The sequence below is a fragment of the Canis lupus genome, chromosome X (genome assembly GCF_011100685.1).
Source record: "Canis lupus familiaris isolate Mischka breed German Shepherd chromosome X, alternate assembly UU_Cfam_GSD_1.0, whole genome shotgun sequence".
Lineage (NCBI taxonomy): Eukaryota > Metazoa > Chordata > Mammalia > Carnivora > Canidae > Canis > Canis lupus.
This window is the reverse complement of record NC_049260.1, coordinates 82,885,942-82,905,508: the sequence shown is the minus strand read 5'-3', so window position 1 is coordinate 82,905,508 and position 19,567 is coordinate 82,885,942. Positions and strand designations below refer to the sequence as shown.

The 19,567-nt window shown below is 45.8% G+C and overlaps 1 protein-coding gene across 2 annotated transcripts; it reads left to right on the top strand.

Moving 5' to 3' along the window:
* Window positions 1-979: 979 nt before the first annotated feature.
* Window positions 980-17,671, top strand: IRS4 (insulin receptor substrate 4). 2 transcript variants are annotated; one of them, XR_005386400.1, is made up of 3 exons: window positions 980-4,805; window positions 8,836-9,149; window positions 15,037-17,671. XR_005386400.1 is itself a non-coding variant. In XM_038588051.1 (2 exons), the coding sequence occupies exons 1-2, from the start codon at window positions 983-985 to the stop codon at window positions 15,039-15,041; spliced, it is 3,828 nt and encodes a 1,275-aa protein (XP_038443979.1). In that variant the 5' UTR covers window positions 980-982; the 3' UTR covers window positions 15,042-17,671. The 2 variants fall into 2 exon arrangements, 1 of the variants encoding a protein (XP_038443979.1); XM_038588051.1 differs by lacking the exon at window positions 8,836-9,149.
* Window positions 17,672-19,567: the final 1,896 nt, after the last annotated feature.

The following is a 19,567-nucleotide window of genomic DNA, read 5'->3' as shown; positions in this document are numbered from 1 at the left end:
GGGACCCGCCTGTGACAGGAATAGAGAATTTCTGTGCGGGACAGGGAGGGAGGATATTAAAAAAAAAAAAAAAAAAAAAAGAGGGCGCCGGGCGCCGTCCCCAGGTCACCGCGGCTCAGGGACCCGCACGAGTTTAGCACTACCATTAACAGCTCCTTGCAGAGGGTGGTTTACCGCCCGTGAGCGCGACAACCACACAGCGGAGCCCACTCCGGGACCCAAGCCCCGCCCCCTCGCCCCTCAGTACCCCTCCTGCCCCCCGCACTAATTAATTCACGGCTGACTCCGTTGCCGGACACTCCCATTGGCTCCCATCCCGCCCAATGAGAACCTCGCAACAGTTTCACCTGGCTCCCACTTCCTAAATAAACAAACTGTCCCACGGCTGGGCCAGTTCTCCACCCTGGCGCCTACCAGGACGGGCCGCGCTCCGCCCTCGCCACCACCCCTCGACCCCTCCAGCCAATAGAGCCCCAGCCGTGGCGCCCCCGTCCGGCCCCGATCGCAGGCAGCTCTCTCCTCCGCCCCTCCCCGCCTCCTCCCTCCCCCTCGTGCCTTCGTGGACTCGCGGTTAGGACCAGCGTGGCCAGAGCGCCCCGCCTCCTCGTGTCGGTCCTCCCGAGGCCCACAGGCCCGGAGGTTCACCGAGCGCCTAGGCCAGGGCCAGGGGCAGCGGCCGGGCGGGGGATCGCGGCGGCGAGGAGGCGGGCCCGCCGCCCCTTCCCCTGCACACCTTTAGCTGGCGGCCGCTCGCGCCCCTCCACAGCTCCGGTAGCTGGAGCCACAGTGGCCGCCGCGTGAGGCAGCGGTCACGTGTTGTTTTGCCCGCAGCCGCGCGCTTTGAGTGGAGTGGGCGGGGGCGGGGCCGAGGCGGGAGGGGCTGGGGCGGGCGGACAGGGGTAGACGGCCTCTTCCCCCAACCCTCCCTTCCCCGAGGCCCCCCCCCCACCGCTCGCTCACCTTAAAACCATCGTGCATCACCATGGCGAGTTGCTCCTGCGCTCGCGACCAAGCGACCAGGAGGCTGAGCGCTGCAGCGGCGGCAACAGCGGCAGCTCTAGCTGTGGTGGCGACCACCCCACTTCTCCCCTTGGGCACCTCGACCGCACTCATTGGGACCGGGTCGTCTTGTCCGGGAGCCATGTGGCTCTCCACGGCCACTGGCTCCCGGTCAGACTCGGAGTCCGACGAGGAGGACCTCCCCGTCGGGGACGAAGTCTGCAAACGCGGCTACCTGCGGAAGCAGAAGCATGGGCACAGGCGCTACTTCGTGCTCAAACTCGAGACCGCCGACGCCCCGGCTCGGCTGGAATACTACGAAAATGCCAGGAAGTTCCGGCACAGTGTCCGCGCCGCGGCGGCTGCGGCTGCGGCGGCCGCCTCTGGCGCCGCGGTCCCCGCGCTCATCCCGCCGCGACGCGTGATCACCCTGTACCAGTGCTTCTCCGTGAGCCAGCGAGCCGATGCCAGGTACCGCCACCTCATCGCCCTCTTCACCCAGGACGAGTACTTCGCCATGGTGGCCGAGAACGAGTCGGAGCAGGAGAGCTGGTACTTGCTGCTCAGCCGCCTCATCCTCGAGAGCAAGCGCCGCCGCTGCGGCACGCCCGGCGCGCAGCCGGATGGAGAGCCGACCGCGCTGGCGGCTGCAGCGGCGGCGGAGCCACCCTTCTACAAAGATGTGTGGCAGGTAATAGTCAAGCCCAGGGGGCTGGGGCACCGAAAAGAGCTGAGCGGCGTGTTCCGGCTTTGTCTTACCGACGAGGAGGTGCTGTTCGTGAGGCTGAATACCGAGGTGGCCAGCGTGGTCGTCCAGCTCCTGAGCATCCGTCGCTGCGGGCACTCAGAGCAGTACTTCTTCTTGGAGGTCGGTAGGTCCACCGTCATTGGTCCCGGGGAGCTCTGGATGCAGGTCGATGACTGTGTAGTGGCCCAAAACATGCACGAGTTGTTTTTGGAGAAGATGAGAGCCCTGTGCGCAGACGAATACAGAGCCCGCTGCCGCAGCTACAGCATCAGCATCGGCGCCCACCTGTTAACCCTGCTGTCCACTAGGAGGCACCTGGACACGCTGCCGCGTGAGCCCGGTGGCTGGCTGAGAAGGTCCCGCTTTGAGCAGTTTTGCCACCTCAGGGCCATCGGGGACGGGGAAGACGAGATGCTCCTCGCCAGGCGCTACATGACACCCAGCGAACCTGTGCTCCCCTCCAGGCGAGGAAGACTGCACCTGCCCAGAGCGCGCCGCTCCAGGAGAGCGATTTCGGTTCCAGCCAGCCTTTGCCGCCGCCTCCCGCCCAGCCCGGTGCGTGTCCCGCATCCCGCCGAAGTCCCGAACGACAGAGCTTGCCTGTCTCCTGAAGCTTCTGGCTCTGGCAACTCTGGGGATGAAGGGAGTCCTCAGGGCCAAGAGGGACAGGAAGGAAACGGAGGTGACTACATGCCCATGAACAATTGGGGCTCGGGAAATGGCCGGGGCTCCGGAGGTGGCCAGGGCGCAAGTGGCCAAGGCTCCAGTAGCCAGAGTTCAGGGGGAAACCAGTGCTCAGGTGGGGGGCAGGGCTCTGGAGGTGGCCAGGACTCTAGCGGTGGCCAGGGCTCAGGGGGCCAGGGTATGGGAGGAAACCAACGTTCAGGAGCTGGCCAAGGCACTGCAGGTGGACACGGCTCTGGCGGCGGCCAGGGAGCCGGAGGTGGACACGGCTCAGGCGATGGGCAGGGACCGGGCGATGGCCATGGCTCCCGCCGTGGCAAGAACTCTGGAGGGGGCAAAGGCTCAGGAGGTGGGAAGACTTCCGATGGCAGTGGTGACCGTGGAAAATCTCTGAAGAAAAGATCCTACTTTGGCAAACTAACTCAAAGCAAGCAGCAGCAGATGCCACCACCTCCACCTCCTCCACCCCCACCCCCACCAGCGGGAGCAACTGGTGGTAAAGGGAAGTCTGGGGGAAGGTTCCGACTTTATTTTTGTGCCGACAGAGGAGCCCAGAAAGATCGCAAGGAGGCCAAAGAGGTCAAGGACAAGGCAGACAGCCCAGAAGGTGCAGCTCGGGGCCCCCTCAGAGCCAGGGCTTTTGATGAAGATGAGGATGACCCCTATGTGCCAATGAGGCCAGGGGTGGCTGCCCCTCTTGCAAGCTCTAGCGATTATATGCCAATGGCTCCCCAAAACTTCTCTGCTTCAAAACACCACTCTCGATCACCTTTCGAAGATTCAAGGGGGTACATGATGATGTTTCCTAGGATGAGCCCACCACCAGCCCCAAGTGCCCAGAAAGAGCCAGATCCCGAGAAGGAGGATGAGTCAAAGGACAATGACAGTGAGAGTGACTATATGTTTATGGCTCCTGGAGCCGGTGCAATTCCAAAAAACCCCAGAAATCCTCAGGGCGGCTCTTCCTCTAAAAGCTGGAGCTCCTACTTCTCTCTGCCAAATCCTTTTCAGGGCTCCCCATTGGGACGGAGTGACCACAGTGAGTATGTACCAATGTTACCTGGAAAATTCTTGGGAAATAGCCTGGACAAGGCACCCACGTCTAACTGGGGCCCCAAACATGCAGTTTCAAAGCCTCCAGTGGAGGGGTCATTCTCAAAGCCTAGGGATGGGGGGACATGCTGGAAGCCTTCAGATAATGGGCCCCCCAAGAACAAGGCCAAAAGACCCAACCGTCTCTCTTTTATTACAAAAGGAAATAAAATCAAGCCCAAATCACAGAAGCCCACACGTGCGCAGAGAGAAGCTGACAGCTCTAGTGTCTACGTCAACATTGACTTCACTAAAAGCGGGAGCAATATGCCAGCCCCCTTTATTCAAGGACTGCCCGGTTCATGGGGGATCATGGCTGGCCCCAGACCGTCAGCCTTTTCTCACTATGTGAACGTTGAGTTCGAAGTGCTATTTCCACACCCGGCACAAAACTTCTCGCATCTTTTCAGAGCTATTCCAGGTGCCAACCCCCTTTTCCTGGAAGGTGCTAGGTGGCCACTCGTGCCTCTTCCTCCCAGCGCCACAGGTGGCAGTGCCAGTGAGGAAGAGGGTGACTACATCGAAGTGATTTTCAACCCAGCAATGACACCGGCCGTGCCTTTCGGTGACAGCGCCATCCGCTATGACGCGGAAACAGGTCGAATCTATGTGGTTGACCCCTTTTCCGAGTGCTGTATGGACATTTCTCTCTCCCCCAGCCGCTGCTCCGAACCGCCACCTGTAGCCAGGCTGCTGCAGGAAGAACAACAGCTGGAGCGGAGGCGCCCGCAAGACCGTTCGCAGAGTTTCTTTCCGTCCGCCCGGGCGGCGGTCTCGGCTTTCCCCACCGACAGTCTCGAGAGAGACCTCCCCGCCTCCCTTGCCTCGGCCGCCGCAGCCGCCGCCGCCGCCTCCGCCGCCGCGCCGGCCTTAGCTTTGGGCCGGGCGTTAGCCGCCGCCTCCGCCCTCGCCGCGGCCCCGGGCATCGGTGCAGCCGCCAGGGGCTTGGAGGCCGCTGCTGGGTTTGACTCCGCCTCCGTCCGCTGGTTCCAACCTGTTGCAGGCTCGGCAGCCGCCGCCGCCGCCGCGGTGCGGGGGACCCAAGCCGTGGCCGCTGGCTCGAACCCGAGAGCCCGGCACCCATCTGCAGACTTGGCTGGAGGTGAGAACTGGGCCACAGCGGCCGTCTCCCCGCCGCCGCCGCCACCGCCGCCTCGCCGCCCGGTGCCGAGTCCCCCTGAGCAACAGGTTTCTGACAACGACGACGACGACGACGACGATACCTACGTGAGAATGGACTTTGCCAGACCTGACAACAAGAAGTCTGACTCTCCCCGCAGAGGTGGGTGGTCTGAGAATTCACTTCCCCGCGTTAATGGTCATTGCTTAACGAGTCGAAGGCTAGGGCATTAGGAAGAAGTGGGTTAACATTTCATTAACCGGTGCCTGTTTAGCATGAAAAGCACATTTTCAATTTTCACGTTATACCTTGTGATCTTTGCAGGAATTTAAGTTTTGATCCAATCATCAGTTTTTCTGGGGGCAGGGCGGGGGGGGTGGGAAGCCATGACTATCATTTAAACAACGGTGAGGCTTTTTAGGATATATATATAGAGAGAGAGAGAGAGAGCATGGGATGCTTTCAGACCTCCTTCTCTAACACTTAATGACTTATGCAAACAAGACACCCTAGATTGGATCCCATCAACTCCTTTTCGAATCAACAGGTAAAAGCCACTTTGCTAGCGATGCCCATATTTTATTACAAGAATTTTGGTAAGAGCTCAGAATATTAAGCAGTGATAATCGACTGTAGCTTCTGGGGGAGGTAGACTTTCCTCTCAGCAAGTTACTTTTTAAAAAAGCAGTCATTGTTACTTTTTAAAAACTAGTCATGGTGATGCTAGTTTGCCCTGATTTCCCCCAGAAGATTCAATCTCTGTTGTTAGCCTGAAAGTCTGGAAGGGCACAGAACGTCAATAATCTGAAACAACAGGTGATTAAAAGAGACAGTGTTTGGCTCTGGAATGTGTTGTCCTGTTGATTTGTTTTGTTTTTACACAGGATACATTGCCAGAAACCTTGAGTGTCCGTTCCCTGTCACTAGTAGTGACAGGCAAGTCACCTTCACTGTGCCTCATTTTCTTCATGTATCTCGCCCCCCCCCAAAAAAAAGGGAATGGTGACAACTTGATAATGGGTATGACTATTGCTTGAAAGGTTTAAAAAGCAATGAAAACTTCTAATTGGTGTGTCTTCTGGGAAATCCAGTAAAGCAAGATAATAAGGCTAGAGGACGACCTGACCCCAGGGGCAGCCTACCCTGGAACAGGGGAAGGTTCTTTTTTAAAGGGTTACTTGTCCAAAGGAAGCACTAAGGAAGAGTAGGAGCTGTCACACTTGAAAGGACAACTTTTGAGTAAATCTAACTGTGTACATTATGCAATGTTGATATCAGCGCATCTGCACACATTCTCAAGAAATGATTTCTGAAGCTGATGTCTCCATAGTCTGTGCCTTCCCTTGTCAGTAGAATGAGCTGCTTTCCCACTGAAGGAAAGGGATGGACCCCAGCAGTTTTCATTCCAGTAGGTCAGTTTAGTGGAGATTTTTGCTTTGCTTGCTTTGTGGAATGCCTTTGTGATTGGATCTCTGCCCACTGTGCTTGATCAGGCAGAACAAGTCGGGGACTGATCACAACAGTCACCTAACAAGCTCCCTGTTTAGTGCAGGTGTAGCCACCCTCCCCCACTCCCCCTGCTTTAGAAAACTTGCCATACAAAAACACACATTTGCAGCAAGGACGCATTAGAGAGGGATCATTAAGAAGACACAGGGCTACTTTGGCTTGCCAGAGGATTCAGTTCAGATCTCCTTTAAATTTTGACCTCCCTAACACACACACACACACACACACACACACACACACACACACAAATGAGATCACCACTACTGCCAGAGCCATGCACTCAAAATGTGTCATTCTGGTTTCAAGAATTTAATTCACAATCACCTTTTCAGGAACAGATCTGTTTTATTCTGTAAAAGGCATCTGAAAATTGGTCCCAAGCTATTGCTTGAACCCAATGGCTGAAGCTACAGCTTGTGATACTGATGGAAGTGTGCCAGAGCTGCCTATTTCCCTGTGGTTCTCTGGAAAGGACAAGTTTTCAGAGACATCTGCCTATACTTCTCCATACCCTTTGTTTAAACAGAGATTGCAATTAGCGAAATCTTGTTCCTGCAGCCAACCCTGACTTCCCAAGGATTATCTAGATCCAAGTATTATTTTAGCCTAGGTCACTGACTTAGAGATAACTTCAAATGCCTTTGTAGCTATTTCAGAGATTTCGTGTTTTCTAAATCTATTGCTCATTGAGGAAATTCCTGACTTTGTTGAGTAACTAGAGCAAGGAGGCTGTGTCTTACAGGAAGGTGCTTGGGTTAAAATAAGAGAATGGGCATGGAAGCATTGGGACCTGAGGGCACTTTACAAATATATTTTTATTTTGTGATTAGATTAACACTGGATCAAAGTTTCCACAGTTTAAACTGGTGATTTAGGTTCCTGCAAAAGTGATTGGTCCTGATGGTGACTCAGGCACATCATTTGTGGAGATCAGTATAAAAGGAAAGATATACAGAAAGAACATATTGCAGGAAATGACTTTGGTTTCCATTTTAATGGAAACTCATGTGGTAGAGTGTTGTCTGTGAAGTTCTGAGAATGGGTCAGATAATTCTGATAGGTTTGGGATTTTTGTTTCTTGTTGTTATTTTACTCTAAAGGTATAGAATAATTTTAACCCATTTCTGATCTCTCTTCATATTCATACCCATATTAAATATGAATGTATATATTTATCTCATATATATACATATATATGTCATGTTAGAGGAGAAAAAACTTTTCACAAAGGAACAAAGACATAGTCTTTATTGGGAGCTATGTATCTCAAAGGGTAGTTTTACTTGATGGCAAGCGCTTAGAACAGTGCCTGGCACCTAGTAAGTGTGGTACATGAATTATTAGATAAACATCATCGTTGTCACTGTTACTGTTTTTATTACTTGTAGAGGCACAAAATTCTATGTCTTTAAATCCCGCTTTTCCTGTTAGTGTTTACTTTCATTTAAAATGGTTTACGTGGTTGTTCAGGGTTGAGGTCTCTACAGTTGGGATCTGTTCATCACAAGTCACAGGAAGTGGGACAAGATAGCTTTATTCATGTAACACAAAATTAAGACACATTTTCATTTGCCTACAATTATATTGCACATGAGTAAGTACTTTGAAGCCATTTGTTCAAGACCATTAGAAATACCCAGAAATGTAACCTAGCCTTGACTTCTTAAATAAATTACATAATGTTCAAAGGGCAGAGTCCTCACATTTTAACAGCATGGGCTGTAAGCAGTTGCCTTTAGGAGGAGAATCTCCTTTTTTTTTTAACTTTTATTTTTTTAATTTATTTATTTATGAGACACACACACAGAGAGAGAGAGAGAGAAGCAGAGATACAGGCAGAGGGAGAAGCAGGCTCCATGTAGGGAGCCTGACGTGGGACTCGATCCCAGGACTCCAGGATCTGGCCCAGGGCTGAAAGTGGCGCTAAACCGCTGAGCCACCTGGGCTGCCCGAGAATCTCCTTTCTTATTTGGTTCTGACTCTTGACTCATGTTGCCTCTTTTACTGCTGCACCTGAGACAGAATTTGTAGTTTGAAGAATTCAGATTTTTCCACTCCAGAGATAGAAGGGTAAGAGCAACTCTAGAAGGGGTGAGAGAATCGATCAGGCAAATTAGTCATGTTAAGATAGCATTTGGTATTAGAAAGCAAAAATAAATTAATTAAATAAGTAAATAAATCCCTAGTAACTACCTTTGAAATGTTTGACACTGTTATTAACATGAAGGAGGTATAAGCATCTTTTCTTTTCAGTGTGCTACTGCCTAATCATCTTGCTATAAATTATAGGTGCTGAGAAGTAATTGCTTTTGTGGCATTGGACTTATTTACTATAAATTACTAGAATAAAATCTCCATACAGCAGAGATTTTTCAGTCACCATTGATGGGTCACTTATTTTAGGCAACATTTACCCCCACCCCCTGGAAAAAAAAATGGGACAGTCATTTGGAGTAGAGGTATGTGACCTATAACAATTAAAGGGGACTTTGCTCAATTAAAGTTAACTGAAGTCGTTGGCAGGGACTATGAGTTTACATTCATTCTAAGAGTGATGCTTCCAGGGTGAAAATTTCAGGCACTAGCAAACATCTTTAGACAAAGACTAGGACTTTAACACAGCAGAATATCACACGTGCATAAAGACATAAACAAGATCTCTTGCTTTCCTTTCCTCTCCCAGATTGCCAAAAATGAACCAGAATCCTCTACAGTCATCGGAAGGCAGCTGTTTGGGGGAACAAACTCAGGCTTCTTTAGAATGACACAAAAATCTTCATGTTAGGATAGATGAGAGTGACCAGTACATGGAGAAAACAATATTGTGTGTGATGTAAAAAAGAACGACTGTTGTTAACCTGTCAGCTTGTTGACTAAGGGAATGTTTAACAGTTGTATGCTGCCTTGTAATTTGCAAAACACATTCACATGGTGGGGAGGAGGATAGTAGGTACTGGAATTGAAGCTGCTGTTGAGAATTTTCCCATGGCCAAAGAGGTAAGTGACAGAGCTGAAAATCAAACCTTGTACATCTGATTTCGAGCCCAGTACTCCACCCAGCACATTACACTGTCCTTTCATCAGATGGTCAGTCTGTTTTTTCCTATTGATGAAAGATTATTATGTAGGCAAAGGTTGAAAAAATTACAAGTTTTCTTGAATTTAATAGTAGCATTTTTGGTGGTGGGGTGGTGGTGGGATGGTGGTGGGAGGTAGTAATTCATTCAGAGTGTTATAGCTGTGAACCATCTGCCAGAGCATGGGTAATTTTCATTGCATTGAACTGTTTGCCATAGCTCCTTGAATAAAAAAGAATTTGACCTGTACTGGAATTGAATGTTTTAAATCTGCTTTGGGGAGGAGTGTGCTAATCTTTACCTCCTCAACAGAAATAGCCTGTGTAGCTATTTGGATCCCACGGAAACCCTGAAAGGAAAGGAAAGAGAGGGGGGTGCATTCACTAAACTCCCACTAATAGTCATGTCCTTAACTGAAGTCAGATATCTTTGGTTTTCCTAACAATCCATTGGCATTTGCCAGTTACCACCAGAAATCTCTTAATTTCATTTTTCCATTTGTACCAAATCTGATTTTCTAATCTAAACCGTCACAGTGGGCAAAGGAGGATAAGGCGAGGCAGGTGGAAGCAAAAGGATGGTAGAAATAGGTACTCTTCATTTGTTTAAAAAGCAAATTTGCTTTTGGCAGTCAGGCAGATAGATTTTAGAAGCCCTGAAAATCAAATCCTCGGGACTTAAAAATCCCTGTTTAAAATTAAATTCATTTTCTTAGCACCTTTTTAAAAAAATGCTTTAAGACATGTAAAAATAGCCCAGACATTTTATTGGCAGTATTGGAAAATAGCTTTTGTAAAATGCTTAATTAAAGCCTGCAGTATGTTTTGTCTAAGAGGTGCTGCCAGGCTCTTAGATAGTTAGGATCATTCACTGAAAAACATTGCTTGGTCCTGAGTGAGAAATGAGAAATTAAAAAGGATATCTTTTATAATAGCGAAATGAATACATTGCAATACATTCAGCTTTTAACACGACTATCAGCTTGCTAATTTTAAAGCTATTGATAACATTACCAAGATACTGTGCTTGCCATATGAACTTAAAACATATTCTCCAGCAATTCTGCCTTGGTTATTGGTCATGTAGCTACAGGTCTATTTCCATCTTCTTCTGGAAATGGAGGCTGAACTCTGGAGAAATAGGAATTTTTAAAGAGTTTTTCAAAGGTAGACATCTATCCTATTGAAGGTAACATTCTTTTTGAGGATACCTTGTAATTTCTTTTTTTAAAGATTTTGAGAGAGAGAGAGAACAGGAGCAGGGGAGGGGCAGAGGGAGAGGGAGAAGCAGGGAGCCCTATGTGGGGGCTTGAGATCAAGACCAGAGCGAAATGCAGAAGCTTAACCAACTGAGCCTTATCCCCCATCCCACCCCACCCCACCCCACCCCCGGCCCAGGCACCCCAAGAGGGTACCTTACAATTTCTGGTTAAGAACTTAATTCCTTTTAGAATTACTGGAAAACATGTACTTAAATACTTAGTGAAATGAGAAAGTTACTATTTTTTCACTTGCTTCATGACACCCCTTTCTCATGGGCTACGGGTGCATCGGTTGTACTGTGTGGGTCTTGCCCTCACGTGCCTTTTGTGCCTTTTGCCATATCTGTATCCCTAATTTTAGGAGACCGTATCATTTCCTGATCTCTCTCTGGCTGAAAAGGTGAGGACCCCTCTGGGATTCTTGCAGGGCCCACAGAGGACTCACTCCTCCCCTGGATGTTGCTTGTTCGGGCTTACTTACAGGAACAGCCTTCCTTGAAGGGCTCCTTGTTTTGCAGGTCCAAGGCTGTGCTGCCCACTCTGCTCTCACTTGTTGGCACAGAGGCAGCTGGGCCAGCGTTTAAAGCTATTTTCATGGTTGGATTGACCACAATATGTCTGATGCTGGCCAGACCTTCTGGATTTACTGAATATCCAATTCCCCCTAAATTGTAGTCACTTTAGCTAGTTTTCACACTTTCTATAATTTGCCTTTCTGTCATTACTAATTTTCTACTTGTAGACCTGAACCTTAGAGAGAATATCAATGAGGTCTATCTCTAAACCCATCTGGAAAATTATTCACACATGCACCCCCGGGGCATTGGAAGTCTAACCAGTAAATATGATTTTTAACTCCTGATTTTTCAAAATTGCACCTCCAGCCTCAAAGGCATACCAGCACTGCCCTTACCTTCAGAGCCCACCTGCTTCCCAGTTATCCCAGCCACTTGGGCTTAGGGGGACACCCTTCCTATTGCCATGGTTTAGAAAGAGATTTTCCCCAGGGTCTTAAATGGAAGCTCCAAATATATCTGCCCATAGAAAAGAGGTTGTAAGTGATGGCTGGGTATAGGCAAAGCAGTTCTTCTGTTCCTTGAAGAACTGCATAGGTTAATATAGACATGTGCAGATGAACCTACAAACCTATCCACCATTTATTTATAATATGGCTTCTGTGGGATAATTTATTTTGAGTCTCAAACAATGAGCCTTGGAATATGTATGTCTCTTTTGTGAATTGGAGACCGCCTATATTAGAATTCTAGTAACTTGCATTCTTCAAGTCTGCAGTAACTAGGCAGCAAAGCGTGTGTTGGGAGGTAATAGAGAAGCTGACCTGAGATAAAAATCCCCAAATAGTTTGTATCCAGATAATCAAAACTAGAATGAACATGGATGCATGGTCCAGGGCCTGGAAGTGACTGGCAGGTGTGCAACGATCAAACTGTCCTTTGAGGAGATGAGAGGGTTACAAGTCTCATCACTTTCCCTTAGAGATTCTTTTGACTATTCTGTAACAAAACCATTGCCCCCATGGGGAGAAGCATTTGCTCTCCTAGTTTAGTAAGGAGACAATAGCCTGGTACGATTGGTGTTGCAAAGACTAGCAGCAGTTATTGCCAGTTTTTCACCCTTGAGGGATAACACTTAGCTTTTTTTTTTTTTAAATCAACTCCTAGAGAATCACCTTCCTGTATGCTCACAGCGCACAGAAAGGTGTGATGATCTGTTCTTATTGGGGAGGGAAAAAAAACTATATATAAGCCAGAGGCAACATTCAGCAAAAAAATATCATTGTATTATTGTACATTCATTTGGGGGGTATACGCCTCCATTTCTCTTAATTTCCTTTCATCTGTTTGCCTTGGACACTTTGCTTGGTGGCTCCTGTTTATGCAATCACCAGTTGATTGCAGGGATGGCATGTTGACTAATAAAGCAGAATGAGGAATTTCCTAAGAAGGTGGCAAATGGTTTTTTGAGTTCTAGGAAAAATTGGGGTTGAAAAGATAAGTGAAGCAATGAGATCGGGGAGAGTGGAAAGAGAAAGAGAGAATAACTGGATATATTGTTATAGTTTTGGCTTTCTCTGGACAGAGGAACCATTGGTGCTTTGGACTTCAAACCTTAATAGAGGCATGTTTATGATTCGTATAAAGAGGTCTGGAATGCCCTGGAGGAACTGCTTTCTTGGCTTGCCTGACAAATTTCCAGGGATATTGAAGTCATGTGTGCTTTATTAGTATATTAAAGATTAATGTTCAGGTTTATAGCATTATACAAATTGAAACAGAAAAGTTTACTTCATTTGTTTTCAAGAAGAAAAAATAACACTTGCCAGGTTTGGGAGGGGCAGGAGTTGGAAAATGTTTTGACCCATTGGAGTCCAATGAGCTTTTCTCCCTTTCAGAGAAAAAAAAATACTTGAAGGCCATACCTCCCATTAAAAGGGTGGAACTAACTCATCATCAAAAAAGATCGTTGATTAATGAGAAAGTAAGACGATCCAATAAGGTAATCATTTGTAACCTGTCAGTATCGAGTGGCAATAACATATCGAAAACATGCCACATTATTAAAAACTTCACCGGTTCCCTTTCTGGTGGTAAAATGACATCAAAATGAACAAGAGACCAAAGGGGAAAAAATGAACTAGAGACGGAATGAAGATTTTCAGCCCTTTGATACTCATTTCGCAGTGCTTCTGGTGGCGTTTTAATCCTGAATTGCTTTCCTTTGCCACCCAGCAAGATTCAGAGTTCCTTCCTTCTGCTGTTCTTTGGAATGTGCTCAGGGAATGTAAACTCATTTTAATATTGGCCTAAGTAAAACAGGATTATAAAGGTAAATCTGTGGCTCAAGTTCCCATAATGCATTTCAAAAGCAAATTTAAATTATTTTGGGATTATCTTGTTTTGGATAGCATTATTCATTTCTACTAGCATAGTTAATCAGGAGTTGACAAATACATTTATGATGTAAACTTGAAGTCCCACCATTATTTTCTAGGTTTTAGTATGTTATCAAGCATTCATTCAGTGCTGGTGTAGGTGTTACCAGAGCATATGAAATACGATTCAATTTTTTAGTCGAGTCTCGTTTAAACAAGAGCAAAGAAGAACATAGAACAACTTAAATAGTAACAAATGCCCCTAATTTCGGGCTTAGTATAATTGTTGATGTGGTAGTCATATGAGGCTTAATGTGGATGTTTCTAGAAAAGATATGAAATGTGGCGCATTATAATGGTTAGTAAGAAATCCCCTTTAAGTAATGCAGTGTGGAATATAGGAACATGTTTTTATATTAAAACAAAGTTGCAGACTAAATTAGGTGAGATCCTTTCGAGCCTTAAATTTCTGTTCAGAGTATCTAGCTGATATTTATGCAAAATGCACTGATGCCCATTTTGCAGCAGATAATTGCATGCTTATGTGCACTCTCATGGGTAACTTACATAGATGCCTTTCGTCTTGTGTAAACTTGATAGATCCATGGAGCCTAAAATTTCCTAAACTCAGTGCTGACTGGAAAACTTAATATCTTAGGGTATTTTTAAAACACCTTTCAATGTGGGTAAACAGCCCTATATAATGAGTTATGAGAAATAGCTACAAGTAGGTGGAAGGGGTGATGGAGACATTTGATGCTTCATCCACCTGCAAGTTTGTTACATTTTTAAAACCTCTGCTGGAAGAATAAATAGTTATATTGTATACTGCTGCTTTAATACCAGACCTTGTACTCCCAAGCCTACCCTGGGGGATGCTTTCCTCCAGATTCTTTGAGATTGGTTGTAATAAAACAATGTATAATCCTTTGATGTGGCCTGATCTTAAAGGAACACTAACATCCCGTCATCAGTTTCCTAATCATTTATCCCCATCCATCCCCTCTCCAGTCTAGTGCCTTCTTCAATGTACCAGACCCCCTTGCTCTTGCCTCAGTCCCATTAGGCACCCTCTCAATAAGCAGAAGGCCAAGAGAGTAATACCAGACCTGCTTTTTATTAGCCAGATGAGGATTTCCACCAGATCTCCTTTACAGATATGACTTTGCTCTTTTCGAAGAAATTCAGAGACCAAGCTTGGAGATTCTCACCAAGGCTACTCTTAAGTCCTTTGACTTGTGCCCCATAATCTGGTGAGGGCACAGTCAAGCATGCAGGCGAAGAAAAAAATTATCTTTGTCCGCCCAGTGCCCTTGGCTCACTTGCTGACCCCACGGGGAGGCAATAGAATAGGGCAGGCGCAAACAAAGTTGCCATCCACCAGAAATGTCATAGTGACAGCCTGAGGGCAAAAGGAGGACCGGTCCTTGCACTTTTGCGGGGGCTCGGAGCTAGTGTGCGTCAAAGGTGGCTGGCACAGTTGGGCATGTCCGCGCCAAGCCAGTCTCCTCCATGCAGCTCTCCAAAACCACCAGTTTGATTTTGTTTCATTTTAGAACGGGGCGGGGTGGGGGTGGGGGTGGGGGTGGGGGAAGCACTTTGCACTTTAATTCCGAAAGTAACTTTTTGTTTTGTCATCTTTTTTCCCCTCAGAGTGATTACATTGCCACAAAAAAACACATTTTAGAAGAAAAATGATGAGTTTCATCTTTGTCTACTCCAGATCTGCCGAAAAGAAAGAAAATTCACAGGCTTCTGAATAGAAAACAGCCTGAATTTCTAAAAGCCGACAAATGGATGCTGGCAGGTGAATGATCCTAACACTGATCATTCGTACTGCTGCCTTATGGATCAAGTAATTTTGAACCAAGAAATTCACACTATACTTTGTTTTTATTTTCTGCTTTCCTCTCCCCCAACCCGGCAAGTCTCTTTGAAAGGAAACAAACACTATAAAAGGAAGCCTCTCATAACTCTTTCCTTTCCCTTTTTTTAAAAAAAGTTACTTACATATGTGTAAATGTGGCCAACACCAGTTTTACCAACATATGATACTTAGATTTAGTTTCGAAGCTGAAAACCCTTTAAACAGGAGCAGAAAAAGAAAGAAGTTATGTTCATGAGAACATAGGTATGATCTGGAATCTTTCTTCTGAGTAGTACATACATAAAACATTTCTTGATCAAGGAGTTAAATGTTAACTGGACTGATACCTTGATGGGACATATTCAATATCTTAAAAAGACAGGACCAAAGGGCAGATTGTCTCAGTTTTTGCTCATTAACAAAACTATAACATTCTGTCCGCATTAAATGTCAACTGAACTTATATCTTGAATGAACATTTTCAACTCTTTAAAAAAGGCAGAACCAGGGAACAGATTATCTGCTCACACATAATACTGCAATGTTCTGCCTGCAAATCAATTGAGCATTTCCAAAACCATTTTTTTTTACTTTTGAAACCTACATTTTTCACCTTAAAGAAGCAAAGTTATTCCAAGCTTCCTCACAAAGCCTGTCTCTGCCTCTCTGGGCCTCCCCCTCCCCCTCTGCCCCGCCCCGAGTGACCTCCCCTCCCCCCCATTCTTCCCCTATCGCTGGCTCTCTGCTGGACCCATATTTTCCCTCCTATGCCCAGGGCTCCTATAAAGAAATCAGTTTCCCATATTCAAGAAATTAGTGTATATGCATCAATCAATATTCGGAGTAAAACAAGCCAAAAAGAACCTCTTATAAGGTCTTGTTTTCCTTTGGATAATGAGCCTCTATAAGATGTGTCAAAAATTTTTTTAAAAAATCAGAGCAAGCTTCCTCCTCCTGTTTTTGCTTGCCTCTGATGGAAACTGAATTAAGATTTTAGGAACCTGGACCTTTGAGAACATGACAATAACAGGTGGTGATCACAGAAGATAGGTACAAAGGTCTTGAAGCTTGCTTAGAGCTTTGTTACGTGGTGGCACACAACTCACCACTTGTGCCGTCACTGGCAAACCTCACCATATCACAGATGGGTGTGAGTGTCCATATAGTTGTGCAAGTGCTAGTGTGTGCGCGTGCACACATGCGTGTGGATGCACACCTTCGTGTACCTGTGTACATGTGATTGTAGGTGTACCTGTTGTCTGTAACTCTGTTAACAAAAAAAACAAATCGCTTCGCATTTAATGTGCCACTTTGCAGTAGTGTAATATTGACCTGAAGTTCTTTGCTACTCGATTTTGACATCTTTGAGTGTGTACTCCTATCTTCAAGCCGGCTTCTAGTACATGTGGCTACATTAACTTTTTTGCAGAACCGAGTTGACTTTTGTTGTTTTTCCTTGCCTACCAACCAGAGGGATGGAGGGGGCTCTTTTTTTCCCTTGAGAATGGCGCTGAGGAGAGGATGGAGCTGCAGTCCCCAGTCGATGAAGGAGTGCCTGGGGACTGCAAGAGCAGTGAGTTTCGTCAGTTCCTTTCAGACTCTTCTCTTTTCCCCACCTAACTGAATAATTCAGTGTGGCTTTTGTCCATTATGGTAACAGTGCACTCTCTACATAGGCAGCCTTTCTGCAAGCCTTCTGTCACCATTTTTATTTTCAAGTAAGTTTTAAGTCACAATCGTTCAGAATTGTGGGAAGAAAAGATGATTTGGGGGAAAATGCTATATTGCTTTTATTTGTATATTAGGTTCAGGGGCTGCCAGCAGACAGGGTACAGCACAGATGTTAACACTTGCTGAATAAATAAATGGGAAACCTCATACACAACAGTACACACAAGCAGTCACAGGTACAAATAGTCACAGGTACAGCATAACAAATATGCAGTTTCTTTGACACTACTTCTTAGTTTACAGACACAACTAATTTATTCAGTATTGTGCTGGAAGAATCCTTTTGGAATATGTGTACCAACATATCACGTACCTTCCAGCTGCCAGATTATGCTGCTGTTCAGGAAAAACAGTGATGGAACGATTTGTGTGTGTGTGTGTGAGAGAGAGAGAGAGTGACCTCTACATTTAATTTAGTATCAGACAAAGTCACTTGGTCAGTAAAAACTAAAACTTGACAGTTGCAGTGGCTCATTACATTTGCTGTTTCTGCTTTAAGATCTGCTTTTGAGTTGCTCTGGCTTTGTCTTCCGTTGTAAATACTCTTAGACTCTCATTTCCTTGTAAACATCTCATTTGCAGTTTTGGGAGACAAACTTGCAACTTTGTATAGTGTTTATATATATATATATACAGATATATCTGACTTGCCCTTCCATAGAGCTACTCGCAATAAATGTGTCCATGAAAGTTATGTGTGGAGACTCATTTTTCTTAATAGCGTCATCCCTACTCCATTTTAAGTGTATTTTTTTGTTCTGTGGCAGCACTGGCTGCATTTTTCAGGAAAAGTCATTGGAATAACTTTGGGTTTGGGCAAAAGTTATTAAGCTTAGAAAGTTTAGAAACAAAATGAGGCTTTCCAATGGTGTTAATACATTAACTCTTGATTCTCCAAATCTGGTGGTGGAATTAGTGTACAACTTATCAGAGTTTTCATGCTGACCATGATGTATGAATTATATACTGAATCGACTACTCAGTGAGGTGAGGTAATGATTTACAGTTTTCTTTTGTCCCCTTCCTTTGCCACTTACTCTTGCCCTTTCATCGACTCTTTTTATTTACAGTTGACCCTTGAACAACACAGGGCCCCAACACTCTGCACCGTCTAAAATCCACATATGACTTCTGACTTCCAGAAAGCTAACAGCTAATAGCCTACTGTTGACCGGAAGCCTCCCTGATGACATAAACAGTCCATTAACACATATTTTGTATGTTATATGTATTATATACTGTATCCTTAGAAAAGAAAATATTATTAAGAAACTCATAAAGAAGAGAAAACACATTTATGGTACTGTGGTGTACTTATTTTTAAAAAGAATCTGTGTAAAAAAAAAAGAATCTGTATAACTGGACCTGCCCAGTTCAGGCCTATTTTTCAAGGGTCAAATATACCTATTTTTAACCACGAGGAAGGCAAATGTGAGTATAAAGAAAATACACCAATGAACAGAAAACATTTTTGCACAAATGGAATAGACAAGTATGGGTGGATCGAATATCAAGAACATATTAGTAAATTGTTGGCCTTATCAGAAACCAAAGATTTAAAGGAACACTAGAAAAAAATAATTGCCTTCCTTGATTGTTTCCTTTACCAAATTGCCCTTGCCACACAGAAGGGTGGTGAAAGTTAGTAAGACTTTGGGACCAACACTTGACCAAGGATCAATGGGCATTGGAGGAGGGATCTGTGGAGTCAGATGGGGAACTGAGTAGGGAGTCAGTTCCCACACTATGTGCATAATCCACAAGCTATATTGTACATTTGCAGACAATTGAGTTCATTGTGCAACTTGACCGTACCGATATTCCAGAGTTGTGTTTAAGAATACCACAACAGGAGGGTGTAATTAGACTGCCTTTATCATAAGAAAGTGTCCACAACAGAGACCATCTTTTTTTATATAAAGATTTTTATTTATTTATTTATTTATTCATGAGAGACACACAGAGAGAGGCAGAGACATAGAGAGAGAAGCAGGCTCCATGCAGGGAGCCCCACATGGGACTCAATCCTGGGACTCCAGGACCACGCCCTGGGCCGAAGGCAGGCACTAAACCACTGAGCCATCCAGGGATCCCCAAGACCATCTTTAAAAACAATTTATAGGGGCGCCTGGGTGGCTCAGTGGGTTAACCACCTGCCTTTGGCTCAGGACGTGATCCCGGGCTCTCTGCTCAGTGGGGAGTCAGCTTCTCCCTCTCTCTCTGCACCTCCTGCTCCCCTCCCCTCCACTTATGCTTTCTCTCTCTCAAATAAATATATAAAATCTTTTAAAAATACATAAAAAACAATTTATATATTGGGGCATCTGGGTGGCTTAGTTTGTTGACCATCAGACTCTTGGTTTCAGCTCAGGTCATGATCTCATGCATGTGAGCTCAAGCCCCACCCCCATGACAATCATCAGGCTACTGCTCAATAGGGAGTCTGCTCTAAGATTCTCTCCCTCTGCCCCTCCCCCACTCACACATGTGCATGTGTGCACATTCTTTCTCTCAAATAAAGGATAAATCTAAAAACACCAATTTTATATATATTCATTTCCACATTTTAATGTCACAGATTATATA